Raw genomic sequence first — 13,555 nt, 5'->3', positions numbered from 1 at the left:
TAGAGCTCCAAGGAGATTATGTTGAAAAATAAAAAAAATTTACCCAAAAAAAATTGTTTTTATACTTCATTCTAAGGACTTATTGAACTACCCTCGTACCTTAAATTTTTTCATGGAAGATACAACATGGCTGCCTCAATATTCGATTTTCCCTATATTTTGTTGTCTCACTACTATTGTCGTTCATTAGGAATTTGATGTCACAACACTACATTTTAACGCTCTGATAATGGCATGAGCGTGTAGCCACCCAAAGATAGTATAAAGGTGAAAACTGTGAAAAATATATGAATAGGGGAAAATAGGGCCAACTTTCTCGACATGGGACCCTAGTCAGTAGTCTACATCTATTCAAGTTAGAATTATTTGAAACACGTTGTGGGTATCTATTCACAATTTTGAGATTGAAAACTAATGACATAAAAACTGCAAACACCACCTTATATAACTGAAAGTGTTCAGTTCATAAATTATTATGATTTTTGTAATTTTACATAATTTTAAGGGAATAACTATAGAAAACGAGATTTTTGCCATTCTCGATCATCTTTTATCATTTTTGAAAATTTATTCTGTTTAAAATATTACTGTCTTTTGTCTAAATCAAATATCAATACCAGGCTTAATACATATGAATTCCAAAAATCCTAGAAATTATATTTCAAACCTACAAAGTTTAAGGATATGTATTTTAAACAGTTGTTATCTCTATTAGATTTCACTGATTTCCATTAAAAATTTTAACTGATTTCAATCAGCAGCTTTTAATTTTATAGTCATCCATATCCTGTTTATTCTTCAATGAAAGAATTGATCCACGCATGATTTATTTTCCTCTAAAATTTTAAACTTATTGACTTACATTTTTATTCGTCGAATTTGAAATTATTCGATTTCGAAAGTTGTTTACTTTAAAATATTTAACCAATAAGTTTTACGAATTAATATGAAACAAATTTCAAAATTATTCTGCAAAAAGTGAAAACAAAAAAATTTGATCATGTAAAATCCGATGCTTAGGAAACAAAGAATAGAATAAATTAAAATATATCAATATTTTTTCTATATTTTTGCCTTTTGGACTATTTTCTTATGTGGATTTCAATGTTTGAGATATATGACTACAGATAATTAGCATTGGTGGTTAATCACGAGAAACTAGTGATATTAGTGGCATCACTAAAAAGAACAGTGTCAAAGACTGTTAATAGTGGCGTGCATCCGAGTCCTAGATATGGTGTCTTGACATGAAATTCATACGCAGTGACCACAAAGGCCCGACAGTAACAATGTGTCAATGGGACAACCTGGGAGATAAATGGGATGAAATGGGATATCCCGGTATATCCTATTGCTGTGATGGATCATGAGAAAGCTCAGAAACCATACTATCATTACATCAAATATTGTGTGTCCCGAAGCAGCGAAGTTTTCGTACGATCTCGCTTGTTTTCAAAATCTTGTCTCTTGTTTCTTTTCTGCTTATGAAGAATTTGGTATAAAAGCAAATGAATTAAGTTCAGGGAATTGAATTATTATAAGAAATTGAATCCTCGAGGCATAATTTAATAAAATACAAAGAAGATGTTATTTTTACCAATTGTATCAATGTTGCTGTCGACAATAAATACTATAACTCTCAATAAGTCATAATACGAAGAAAAGTTTTTTGGTTACAGACACTAACTACAACAGACACATTAAAACAGATTAGACTATCTGTAAATATTTTGGTATTTACGAAATATATAAAAAAGATAGCGATGAATGCAAAGTAAAACAAATCTAACATCAGTCCGTAAATATATTGCATTATTATTTTTAATCAAGATGTCTTCTGACTGTGAATCCGATTTCTATGAGTATGATGAACATAAACCTTATGACAAATACGAAGAGATTGAAAGAAGTCTCCGGAACAATCATAAGGAACTTCTCAATCAAACCCTAAATGAACACAGTTCCACAGTTGAATGGATCAAATCCCGTAATAATGAAACACTTCTCCACCTTAGCACTAAATTTGGATGCGTGGAAGCAGCGAACCGCTTGATTGAACAGCATGGAATTGATGTTAATTCACGAGATTACGATAAAGAAACTCTGTTATTTAAAGCCACAATGTGCAAAAATTCAGAAATTTTCAAGTTTTTACTGAGCAACGGAGCAAAAATTAATATTACTAAAATAAAAGGTCCGAACTACTTACAAGAAGCTTTACTTTGGAGTCCAATTGAAACGGTTGAGCTTGTTGTACAAAAATTGGATTTCGACTATGAAAATCAAGGCGACTACGAAGTAGCCAATAATACTCAGAAATGCGAAAACATTGTCAAGTTTTTATTAAATTAAAAAATTGATGTTATGTTTCCCAATTCAAAGTTTTCACTGCTGCTCCATTTCGTGCTGAAGTTCGGAGATGAAGAAACCTTTAAGTTGATTTTGCAAACAGATAAGGATTTTCATATTGATGTTTTAGATCTAGTAAATAAAAATCCTGTTTCATCACGCTATTCGTGTTGAAAAATTTCCGCATGTAAATCTACTTCTTCGTCATGGTGCAAATGTTCATGTGAATGGTTATGATACGCAAACTTGTCTTACCGGGCAGTTGCAGCAGATAATTTGAAGTTTGCGCATGATCTTTTACAACATGGCGTTGATGTTATTGCTGTAACTTATGGTCATAACTTCACAGCCCTTCATTATTCTGTTGCTTCGGGTAACAAATAAATCGTTGAAAGTCTTATGTATTCAGGAGCTGATGCTCAAGCTGAATTTCTAAATGATAAGTGGTTAAGCCAGAAAAAATCATCCCTTCTTAACATTGTTTCTGGCTGCACTATACTCAACATACTATCCTCTGGAATTGTACAAAAAAGTAAGGGTCATGATCCAACGGTTATATTTAATATAGACATGATACAGTTTTGCTTGAAAAGGGAGCTAAGACTGAAGTGCAAGATTATACTAGTGACGACTGTGGATTGACTTCTCTTGAACGAGCACGTCAGGCAAGTCGAATAGATGTACTGCAACGTCTGGCAAAGTATGATGCCAGTTTCCATAGAAAAAATGACAATGGTAGTACTATGCTTCACCATGCTCTAATTGACGGCAATGTCGAGATAATTAAACATTTGCTACGCATGAACTTTGATATTAATTATAAAAACAAACAAGGCCAGACACCGCTCTATCATGCTACTGATAAAAATTGTGAAGCTGACGCAGTACCATTGATAGAATTTCTAGTAGACAACGGCGCTAATTTCGATCTTAATTTGATTGATGGTGCGTCTTTTAGAAATGTAATGATCTGTTTTCCCAACTTTAAATCTGCTTCATTTTATTTGCGACGTTTTGCTGACATTTTGTAGGATACTCTTTAAAACTTCCCGATGGCGTCCAGTGGTTATTGGAATTGATGAGTGACAAGTTGAACTTTAAGAATAGCCGCCGAAACTGGCCACTTCAATCTGTACTCGATTATACAGCACAAATAACGCTTAATACAGAGCTCATAATTGCGTTAATGGCAAGAGAGAATTTGTAGAGAAATTTTACCAGGAATGCAAACTTGAAGTTTTGCGAATGGAGAACGTCAAATTCCGTGAGGATAAACTCATTTCTTTGTTTGATTTTCTAACCAATGGCTTAATAAAGGTAACGCACTTTTCGGTGATTGATAAAATAATAGATAATCTCGAGTCCAGCGACCTTGTACGTGAATATCCACATTATGCTTTTTTTTGTTAGAAAAACGCATAGCTAGGGTCAAAAGCATTTTATATTTTAAGGATACGATCGCTACGGTTCTTGAAAAGTACGCAATGTTGAAGTTACCGATTGATGTTGTTGACTATATTTTTAGCTATCTCTGTGTTGGTCACATCCGAAGTTTTGCGAGAGCATTGTCATTGACTACAAAAGAAAGTAAAACTGGGAATTTGCCTTTACTTGGTTATTTGAGGGCTCAATATAAAAATGTGGGTGATTTTTATTGATTCGAAGTTGATGAAAAGATTAAGATAATGCCTTTGTTTGATTCCGAAGCTAAAGCCTGTCTTCGTATTTTTATATAATTTATTGTGTTTATCGAATATTGCATGTTAACGCAAGTACCAACATATTCCAGTAATGTACAAATCTTTCATTTATGCTAGTTTGACTATTGTTTAATCAATATAATAAACTGACCAGGATAACTCCTTATACGTCACAATTTATTCCACTTATTTTTCTAACCTCCCTTGCAATCCATCTGAAGAGAAATGTTACAACAGAATTTTTAGCAGTCCGTGTTAGTTAAATTATTTTTTAGTTCTTAATTTTTCTAGTTCTTATTCTTTTCTAGTTCTTAATATTGATGACTGCTCGAAACTGTTTTAAGAACTCTGATAGTATCTGCAACAGCACACATTATTGCTGAAATATGTGAATGTCCTCTCCAAAACAATATTGTTTAATAACATTTCAACAATGTTCCAACATTTAAATATTGTTTCGCAACATTGCAGCAATATTTCAGGATTGACCGTTCAAGAATACCTCATTTTCATTAATGGAAATTCTAAAATTATACCACTTTGATAATCCTACAAAATTCTTTGCAATCTCATTCAGTTCCTTGGTATTTTCTAAAATAAACTGTATTCTTTGAGATTCTTTTATAACTTTTTAATCGCTTAAATTTTGTGCAATACAACATGAAATGTTAAATTAAAAGCTTTAAAAACCCTTTCAAAAATTTTATTCACAGCATAATTATAAAGGAAAAAGTGTTCTTAAAGGAAAAAGCGCAATTCTCAATTTTTTTGTATCATATTTGTTGTTACAAATAAGAAATATTTAATTTTCCGATTTTTATTATTCTTCATCATTTAAAAAATAAATATAATTATCCTACAGTAGATAATCTATAATTTAAAATACTAATGTATTTGAAATAATCAATACAGTGTGATTGATAGCTTCAATTTTTTCAAATAAAAATTATTATAGCAATAAGGTTAAATGTAGATATATCGTAGCCCAATAGCCGACCCAGTCGATTAGCCGACTATCTGGCCAGTTAGCTAACCGGCGCTGTATAGCCGACTGTATACCTGGACCTGCTCAAGTTCGTCTAGTGGACGGATAAAGACAGCCAACAAGCAGACTATGCATACGGTTCATCATACATTTTAAGAATGAGATTTTTCATTTGTTTTTCATTTAAATATTCTTAGTAAAAAATAATAAAAAGAGTTCCTATTAGAAATCTTAAACTATTTACAATTTAAATTATGTAGTTATATGACACGAAGTGTTCTAGTATGGAAATTCTAAAAAAAAAATTAAAATAGACAAGGAAAAATACAAAAGAATATTGTGTCTTTTTCAGTGCTTTTTATTGAAGATGATTAGAAATAAAATTAGAATCTTCAAAAACATGACAGAAAAAGTTTTTATTGTTTTTTTAATATTTCGTTTCATTTATGTTCATTCATTATAATAAATTGTACACTTGTGACAAAGCAAATTAAACAATAAACTAGCTTTAAAAAAACTATTTCAGATAAAAAATGGTTAATTATAATTAAGAAAACGATAAAAAATACGTGATAAAATTGTTTCTTTTATACTGACTATTGCTCAAGAGGCCTAGGACATACTTGTCTTTTATAAACAATGAAGCATTAAACCAATAACAAAAACTTTAATAATTATTATTATAATAATAATACTTTGTTATAATGAATGAACACAAATAAAACGAAATATTAAAAAACAATTGCTTTTTCAAACACTTTCTGTGATGTTTCTACAGATTGTAATTTCATTTCTAATTATCTTAAATAAAAAAGTACAGAAAAAAGACAAAATATTCTTTTGTACTTTTCCTTGCCTATTTTAAGAATCGGATAATTTTTTATTTAAGATTTCCATACTAACGCACTTCGTGTCACATAATTCCATCATTTAAATTGTAAATAGCTTAACATTTCTATTAGCAACTCTTTATATTATTTTTTGTTCAGAATATTTCCATGAAAAACAAATGAAAAATCTCAATCCTTAAAATATGTGATGAACCGTATGCATAGTCGTCTACCGAACTGAAACGCTGTAGTCAAAAAGCACACTGGTAGCTTGTTGGTTGCCCTCATCTGTCCACTAGACGAACTTGAGCAGGTGCAGGTATAAGTCGGCTATTCCGCATCGATTAGCCGACTGGCCAGTTAGTCGTGTAATCGACTGGCGCGGCTATTGGGCTACGACAGATATAAATATTTAATTTAACTAGTTTTTCAGCGATAAAAAGTAATATTTTTAAAAAGACAATTACCTGAGCTATTTTTCTTTAAATAATAAATTCAATCAAGTATGGCTGCCTATATCTAGAACTATACTACCAGAACGGCCTTAAATTTCTCTAATTTTCAATAAAACTATTGTTTTTTCAATAAAATATATGGATTTTTAACCAAAATACTTATACTTTTAACTCAAAAGATCAATTTTCAAAAAACAAGATTATTTTTCTAACAAAAAAGGACAAACTCTTAATCAAATAATAGGATTTTTAATTTAAAAAAAGTAACATTTTGAACCGAAAAAATGAATTTTCAACTTAAATTATGAATCTTAAACTAAAATAATGAATCTTCAACTGAAATGCTGAATCTTCAACCACAGAAATTTATTCTAAAAAAGTAAATTATCTTTTAGCTAGATAGTTGAATTTTTACTAGAAAAGCCGAATTCTCTACAAAAAAATCTTTTAAATCTTAAAACAATTGAGTTAAAAAAAAGACTAATTCTCATCAAAATAGTTGAATCATCGATCAAAATGGATTAATTTTCAAATCCAGATTTAAATCAGTTAACATGTTAAACAAAATTGCAATCAGTCAAAGGGGGGAACACTGTGAGGTCTGTAATAAACGAATAGAAATTTTGATTTATTTATAATACTTTTCAAAAATATGACCTTAGAAATCTTAAATTTTTATTAGAAAATTAATTTGATTTACAACTACACGCATTTATATTATTTTTTTAATCCAAAATACACAAAGGTAATATTTATACTACATTATGTTAATTTTCATTTTAACATTGACATCTTAATATTAATAAATATTATGGCATATCTAAATTCAATACGCGATTGCATATTTTTCAAATATTTTATATTTTCTTGCCTTAATATACTTAAAACTATTTATTTGGCCTATGTTTTATCAAACTTAATGTTATTTATTTATTTGAATCTGCCACTCAAACATGGCGTTGGCAAGTGTCATTCTCATTTCTCTTTCCGGCAGTTGTGAGGAAGCTCAAGAAAAGTTCCAATGAGAGAAATTTCGATTCGAGAAATAGATTGAAAAAAAAACGAAATAAAAAGTTTAAAGTTCTGCGCTTTATTTTGTAAAAAAGGTATTTGATTTCATATATCTTTCACGTGAGTTTGTATCGTTTGGATAGAAACACATTTTAGAAAGACGAAGAAACCCACCAAAGCCCAACTCAACCTCTCAACAATTGCAACATGAACTTATTTTTATAAAATAATTTTTTTTAATTAAAAATGTGAGCTGTTTTTAAAAATTAAACAGCCTAAATTGTTCGTTTGAAAAACTGATCATTATTGAACATTGTATTTAAGGATTTGTGTAAGCTTTGATTACAAATTTGATATAAATCCGGAAAGAAGGAATGCATTAAAATAGATTAAAATTATTTCAAATATGGCGACGTTCAAAACGTTTTGAATCCAGATGAATCTCGTTTGCTTCCGTTAACGTTTTAATTCATATGAACATCAAATATTTGTGCCTCACTTCGATCCTGTTTAATCAAATGATTACTTCTGCGAATTTAGGTGAATAGAGTACAAACTGAAGGCAAGTTAATCCTATTAAATTGCGTAATTTCGTTAAGTATAATGATCAAAATTTTATTCCAGAATAATTCTTTTTGACTCAAAATGCACTCAAGGCTATTTCTGACCATTTTTCTCACGGACAAATTCACGACACTTTGAAATCAAACGATTATCCTTTTTGCCATATTTGAAATAATTTAAATTAATTTTATTACATATAATCTTACCGTAGAAAATGTCATATTTTAAAAATAGCAGATACAATAATGGCCGAATAAAAATCTCGAATTTCTCTAGGAAAATATCTCGAAAATTGTGATTTGAAATAATGCAAAAGAAAATTTTATGCAATAGAAATATTTTGTTATGAAAATGTAAACTTATCAACTTGCATTTTGAATCATCAAATGTAAAATTATTTGATTGTGGACGTTTTTGATCTTTAAATGTTCATCTAATAAGTACTACAGATGAAAGTAGTGAAATTCTGAATTTTTTTTCAAGTGAAAGGATTTTAAAATGTCACAAAATCCGACGCATCGAAAATATTACTTTTTTAATACTATTAGCCTTTGGGATTACTTTCTAGTATATTTGTTTTTCTATTCTTTAGATGCAACATCTTTAGCCACTAGCATTCACGGCCAATTACGAGAAAATAGTGGTATTAATGATATCGTTAAAAAAAAGCGTAAAAGAATGTCAATATTGGTGGACTTCTGAACCCTGGTAAAGCCTCCAAATAACAAAAATGCATTTGAACAGGAAAATTTTTAATATGTGCTATTTTGAAATTACTGAAAATAATTTTTTTTTTTAAGTAGGTTCTTTTTTATATTTAAATCTGAATAAATTTGAAGACTCAGACATTTCAAACATTCTAAATAAATATTTAAGTAATATACCAATATTTTCTCTTCAACAATAGAAATATTTTAAATACTCTTAGCGGATCCTAATATAAAGAAATATTTTTCGGTTACAGATACTGAGTTTAACAGACAACTTATAACAGATTATATTATCTGTAAATATTTTTCGATTCACGAAATATTTTTAAAAAATAGCGACGTATGTAGGGTAAAATAAATCGAAAATTGGCCTATAAATATATGTAATTATTAATTTTAAATCAAAATGTCGTCTGACAGTGAACCCGAGTGCTATGATCACTATGATGAATATGAAGATTATTACGAATACGAAGAGATTGAGAGGAATCTCCGGAACGATAACGAAAAGCTTTTGAATGAAGCCCTGAATGGGGACAATGACACAGTTAAATGGATCAAATCCCGGAATAATGAAACACTTCTCCACCTGAGCGCTAAATTTGGATGCGTAGAAGCAGCGAAACGTTTGATTAAACAACATGGAATTAATATAAATGCACAAGACTATGAAAACGAAACTCCGTTGTTTAAAGCTACAATGTCCAAAAGTGCAGAAATGTTCGAATTTTTACTTAACAACGGGGCCGACATTAGTATCACTGAGAAAAATAGACTCAACATTCTACAAGCAGCTCTAATTTGGAGTCCGATTAAAACGGTTGAGGTTGTTGTACAAAAATTACATGCTGACTATGAAAATCAAGGCGATTCCAAAGTAGCCAATGATATCCAAAAATGCCAAAAAATTGTTAAATTCTTATTAAATAAAAAAATTGATCTTATGTTTTACAATTCAAAGTTTTCTCTTATGCTCCTTTTCGTGCTGAAGTTCGGAGATGAAGAAACCTTCAAGCTGGTTTTGGAAACAGACAATAAGTATTTTGATATTGATGCTTTGGGTCCAAGTCAGAATCCTATTCTTCATGACGCTATTCGTCTTAGAAAACTTCCGGAATTGAATCTTCTTCTTTCTCATGGTGCAAACATTCATGTGAATGGTTATAATCGGCAAACTTCTCTTCATCGGGCAGTTGCAGCAAATAATGTACAGCTTGTGCAGTATCTTTTAAAGCATGGCGTTAATGTTAATGCTACAACTAATGATAATAAATTCACACCTCTTCATTATGCTGTTGCTGTGGGAAACATATCAATCGTTGAGAGTCTTTTGAATACAGGAGCAGATCTACAAGCTGAATTTATAAACGAAAAGTGGTTAACGTGGAAAAACTCCTCCGTGCTTAACATTGTTTCTGGCTGCACTAAACTGAACACACTATCGTCTGGTTTTATATACAGTAAGGGTTGTCATCCAAAAGTTATATTTGATATAGAGATGGTGAAGTTTTTGCTGGAAAGGGGCGCTAAGACTGAAGTACAAGATTACGACAAGAATGACCGTGGATTAACTCCTCTTGAACGAGCATGTCAGGCAGGTCGAATGGATGTACTGCAACTTCTCGCAAAGTATCAAGCTAATTTTCATAGAGTAAATGATAAAGGTTGTACTATACTTCACCATGCTGTTATTGGCGGTAATATTGAGATTATAGATCTTTTGCTACGCATGAATTTTAACATTAATTCCAGAAACTTAAAAGGCCATTCATCGCTCTGCCATGCTACGAATGAAAATTCTAAAATGGACGCAGTGTCATTGATAGAATTTCTAGTAGACAACGGTGCTGATGTCGATCTTCATTTACTTCAAGGTATTCTTTTTAGACATTTAATTCTGTATTTTCCCCTTTTAAATTTGTTTTATTATATTAGTAATGTTTTGCGAACGTTTTTCAGGTTACTATTTAAAACTTCCCGATGTCGTCCAATGCTTATTGGAAATAAGCAACAATTTTGAAACTCAGAACAGACAAGGAAATTGGCCACTTCAATCTCTACTCAATTATACTGTAGAGATAACGCTTAGTACAGAGCTTCTAATTGCGTGTATGGCTACGACGGAAATTGACGTTAATTATGATTATATTTGGCGAAGCAAAAGAGAATTTGTGTGCAATTTTTATCAGGAATGCAAACTTGAAGTTTTGCGATTGAAGAACATCAGATTCCGTGAGGATAAACTCATTTCCTTGTTTGATTTTCTAACCAATGACTTGATGAAGGTAACGAATTTCACAGTCATTGAGGAAATAATACATAATCTCGAGTCAAGCGATCTTGTACGTGAATACCCACATTATGCCTTCTTGTTAGAAAAACGCATAGGTAGGGTCAAAAGCATTTTTTATTTTAAGGATGCGATTGCTGTGTTTCTTGAAAAGTACTCAATGTTAAAGTTGCCGATTGATGTTGTGGACTACATTTTTAGTTATCTCCGTGTTGGTCACATCAGAAATTTCGCAAGAGCATTATCATTGACTAAAAAAGAAAGTAATACTGGCACTTTACCTTTACCTGGTTATCTGAATGCTCAATGCAAGAACCTTTGTTAATTATTGATTCTAAATTGATGGAAAAATCAAGGATATATCTTGGCTCTCATTTGACTTCGTTTTTAATTTTTCTAGTTTTATATTGACTCATTTAGCCTGTCTTCGTATTTTTAAAGGGTTTTTTTGTTTATCAAAATATATTGCATGCTAACATAGGTACCAATGTATGTCGGTAATGAACAAATATTTGTTTCTTAGAGTAATAAATATATTTACATATATTTAGATATATGAGTATATCTAGCATCAATTTGGCATTTCATTTTGACTGTTGTTTAATCAATATAATAAACTAATCGAGATAATCTCTTATAAGCCAAAATTAATTTAATTTATTTTTGTCACCTTTTCAATCCATCTAAATATAAATGTTACAAAAGAACTTCAAATATCAGAGTTGCATCAATTCTTTTTGGATTTTTCATTTTCTGTTTGCAAAATAGATTATAGTTATTGAATCAAACTGAGTCGTATATTTTAGAGATGTGAAATAAAATTGAAAGTTCGTTTCGATTCAGCTAATTCTTGAAATTTTTGAATACTGCGAAATAGTATTGCTTGGAATATTGGGAAAATGTTGTGCGGCAGTCTTCCATTATAAAAAGTAATCTTGGATTGAAGTTTCTAATGTGTCTCCTAAAGATTTACATTTTCTTTGTGCACCCAACCCCCGCTTTCAGTCTCCCCGTTTTCGGCCTTCTTAGAACTGCTGACGCTCGTAGTTTTTGTTAACGTGTCGATCCCCCCAATTCAGTCCAAGGGTATTTGAAGAGAAACCCCGACACTGGACTGAAACGGAGAGTTTGGTGTACCTCTCCACAATTCCTTTACACACCCCACACTTTTAATTAAGGGTAAAATACTTCTTGAAATGTTTAATATTTTTTTTAATTCCTTTAAAAATATTTAAATTGTGGAATTATATAAGGAGAATAATTATAAATCAAAGAATAAATTCTATTGTCTGAGTTAAAAATTTTTTTATAATATTTCTTATAGACAAATATTATTTCAGACCTTTTCACACCCTTCACTTATGGCATATTGTTAATAATGTATCTACTAAAGAAATTAGAAGAAAAAATATTCGTAAAGGAAAATGCATCATTTTCAAAGTTTAAAGTACGTGTTGTTACCAAAAGAAGTTTTCAATGTTTTTTTTTGTCATTTTCAGTCACTTAAAAACAAACTTGAATTCGCAGCGATTGAAAATAAGATTGTTGAAATGGCCGTTATTTAATCTGTTTTAGTTTAAATAATAAATTTCACTCTATTGCTGATCAAATTGAAAGAAAGATAATCATTTCTTTATTTTTCAACTGCAGAAATTTTGAATGAATCCAATGGGGTTGAATACATCGAGAACTGTACTATTAGATCTTCAGTTTTATGCCCCCTTATTATATGTTAACCTAGCTAGTAAAAATCTCCGGTCGTCTACCAATGTATCTTCCCTTTCACCTTCGTCCAAGATTTAAAATATATTTATTTTTGCGGAAATAATAAGGTTTTTGTCCTCTTTTAATTTGTTTACTATAAGAAAATCGATCGCAGTCTGGATTCGAACCAGGAACTGCCTGCTGTTATCATTTTTCTCTCACGAAATACAGCAGTTTCTGGTTCGAATCAGATTAGGGTTTTTAGGTTCTAATTTTCCTTTATATATTTATTCATTTATTCTTAACAAATTATTCGTTGATAGATTGTTAACACTTTTTTTTAATTATAACTTGTTGCCAGCTGCGTGCTCCATTATTTTTCGTGTACAATTTTGCGTCTACAATGAATGTATATCTTTTGATGAAATAAAGGTATCGTAAAATAAATACGAAACATTGTTCAATATTGCCCAGAAAAGATTGGAAAATTTTCGAATTTAAATAAGCAGTTCTATAAAACTAACAAAAAATATAGAAAACCAATGTAAAATTTTATTTTAAATGGTTAATTTTTTGTTACTATACTTAATACCACAGCTTGTCTTTAATACAGAAATTACAACTTTTAACGTTTTTTCCCAGTAAAAAATAATAATTTCTACAAAATATGAATCAATATCTATTTTAAATCTGGTAGCAAATTACCTTTTCTCTTTTGCTTTATTAACTTTTAGGATAGAAAAATATATTTTGATAAGTAACTCATAATTTCAGTAGAACAGTTCATTTTCAACCAAATTTTCCTACTCAAGTGATTAATCTTTATAAAAAAAAATGAATTTTGAACAATGCAGTTCATTTCCTAGGTAAGTAGTTGAATTCTCAATAAAAACAAACTCTCAGCAAAAAATGTAATCCTGAATATTTAAATTTAAAAAATGTGTAATTTTGAATTAT

General features: G+C 30.2%; 1 protein-coding gene across 1 annotated transcript in view; it reads left to right on the top strand.

Moving 5' to 3' along the window:
* The window catches only part of LOC117173872 (serine/threonine-protein phosphatase 6 regulatory ankyrin repeat subunit B-like), a 34,083-nt gene extending 22,864 nt beyond the window's left edge, over positions 1-11,219 (top strand). Inside the window, exons 2-7 of the mRNA XM_033362519.1 lie at positions 2,004-2,336; positions 2,918-3,294; positions 3,381-3,552; positions 9,025-9,481; positions 9,566-10,478; positions 10,564-11,219. Coding sequence (XP_033218410.1) covers positions 2,004-2,336; positions 2,918-3,294; positions 3,381-3,552; positions 9,025-9,481; positions 9,566-10,478; positions 10,564-11,219 — 2,908 coding nt within the window. The remainder of the gene's footprint in view (positions 1-2,003; positions 2,337-2,917; positions 3,295-3,380; positions 3,553-9,024; positions 9,482-9,565; positions 10,479-10,563) is intronic.
* The last annotated feature ends 2,336 nt before the right edge of the window (positions 11,220-13,555 follow it).

This window comes from Belonocnema kinseyi, chromosome 5 (assembly GCF_010883055.1).
Source record: "Belonocnema kinseyi isolate 2016_QV_RU_SX_M_011 chromosome 5, B_treatae_v1, whole genome shotgun sequence".
Taxonomy (NCBI): Eukaryota; Metazoa; Arthropoda; class Insecta; order Hymenoptera; family Cynipidae; genus Belonocnema; species Belonocnema kinseyi.
This window is presented reverse-complemented; position numbering and strand designations above follow the sequence as displayed.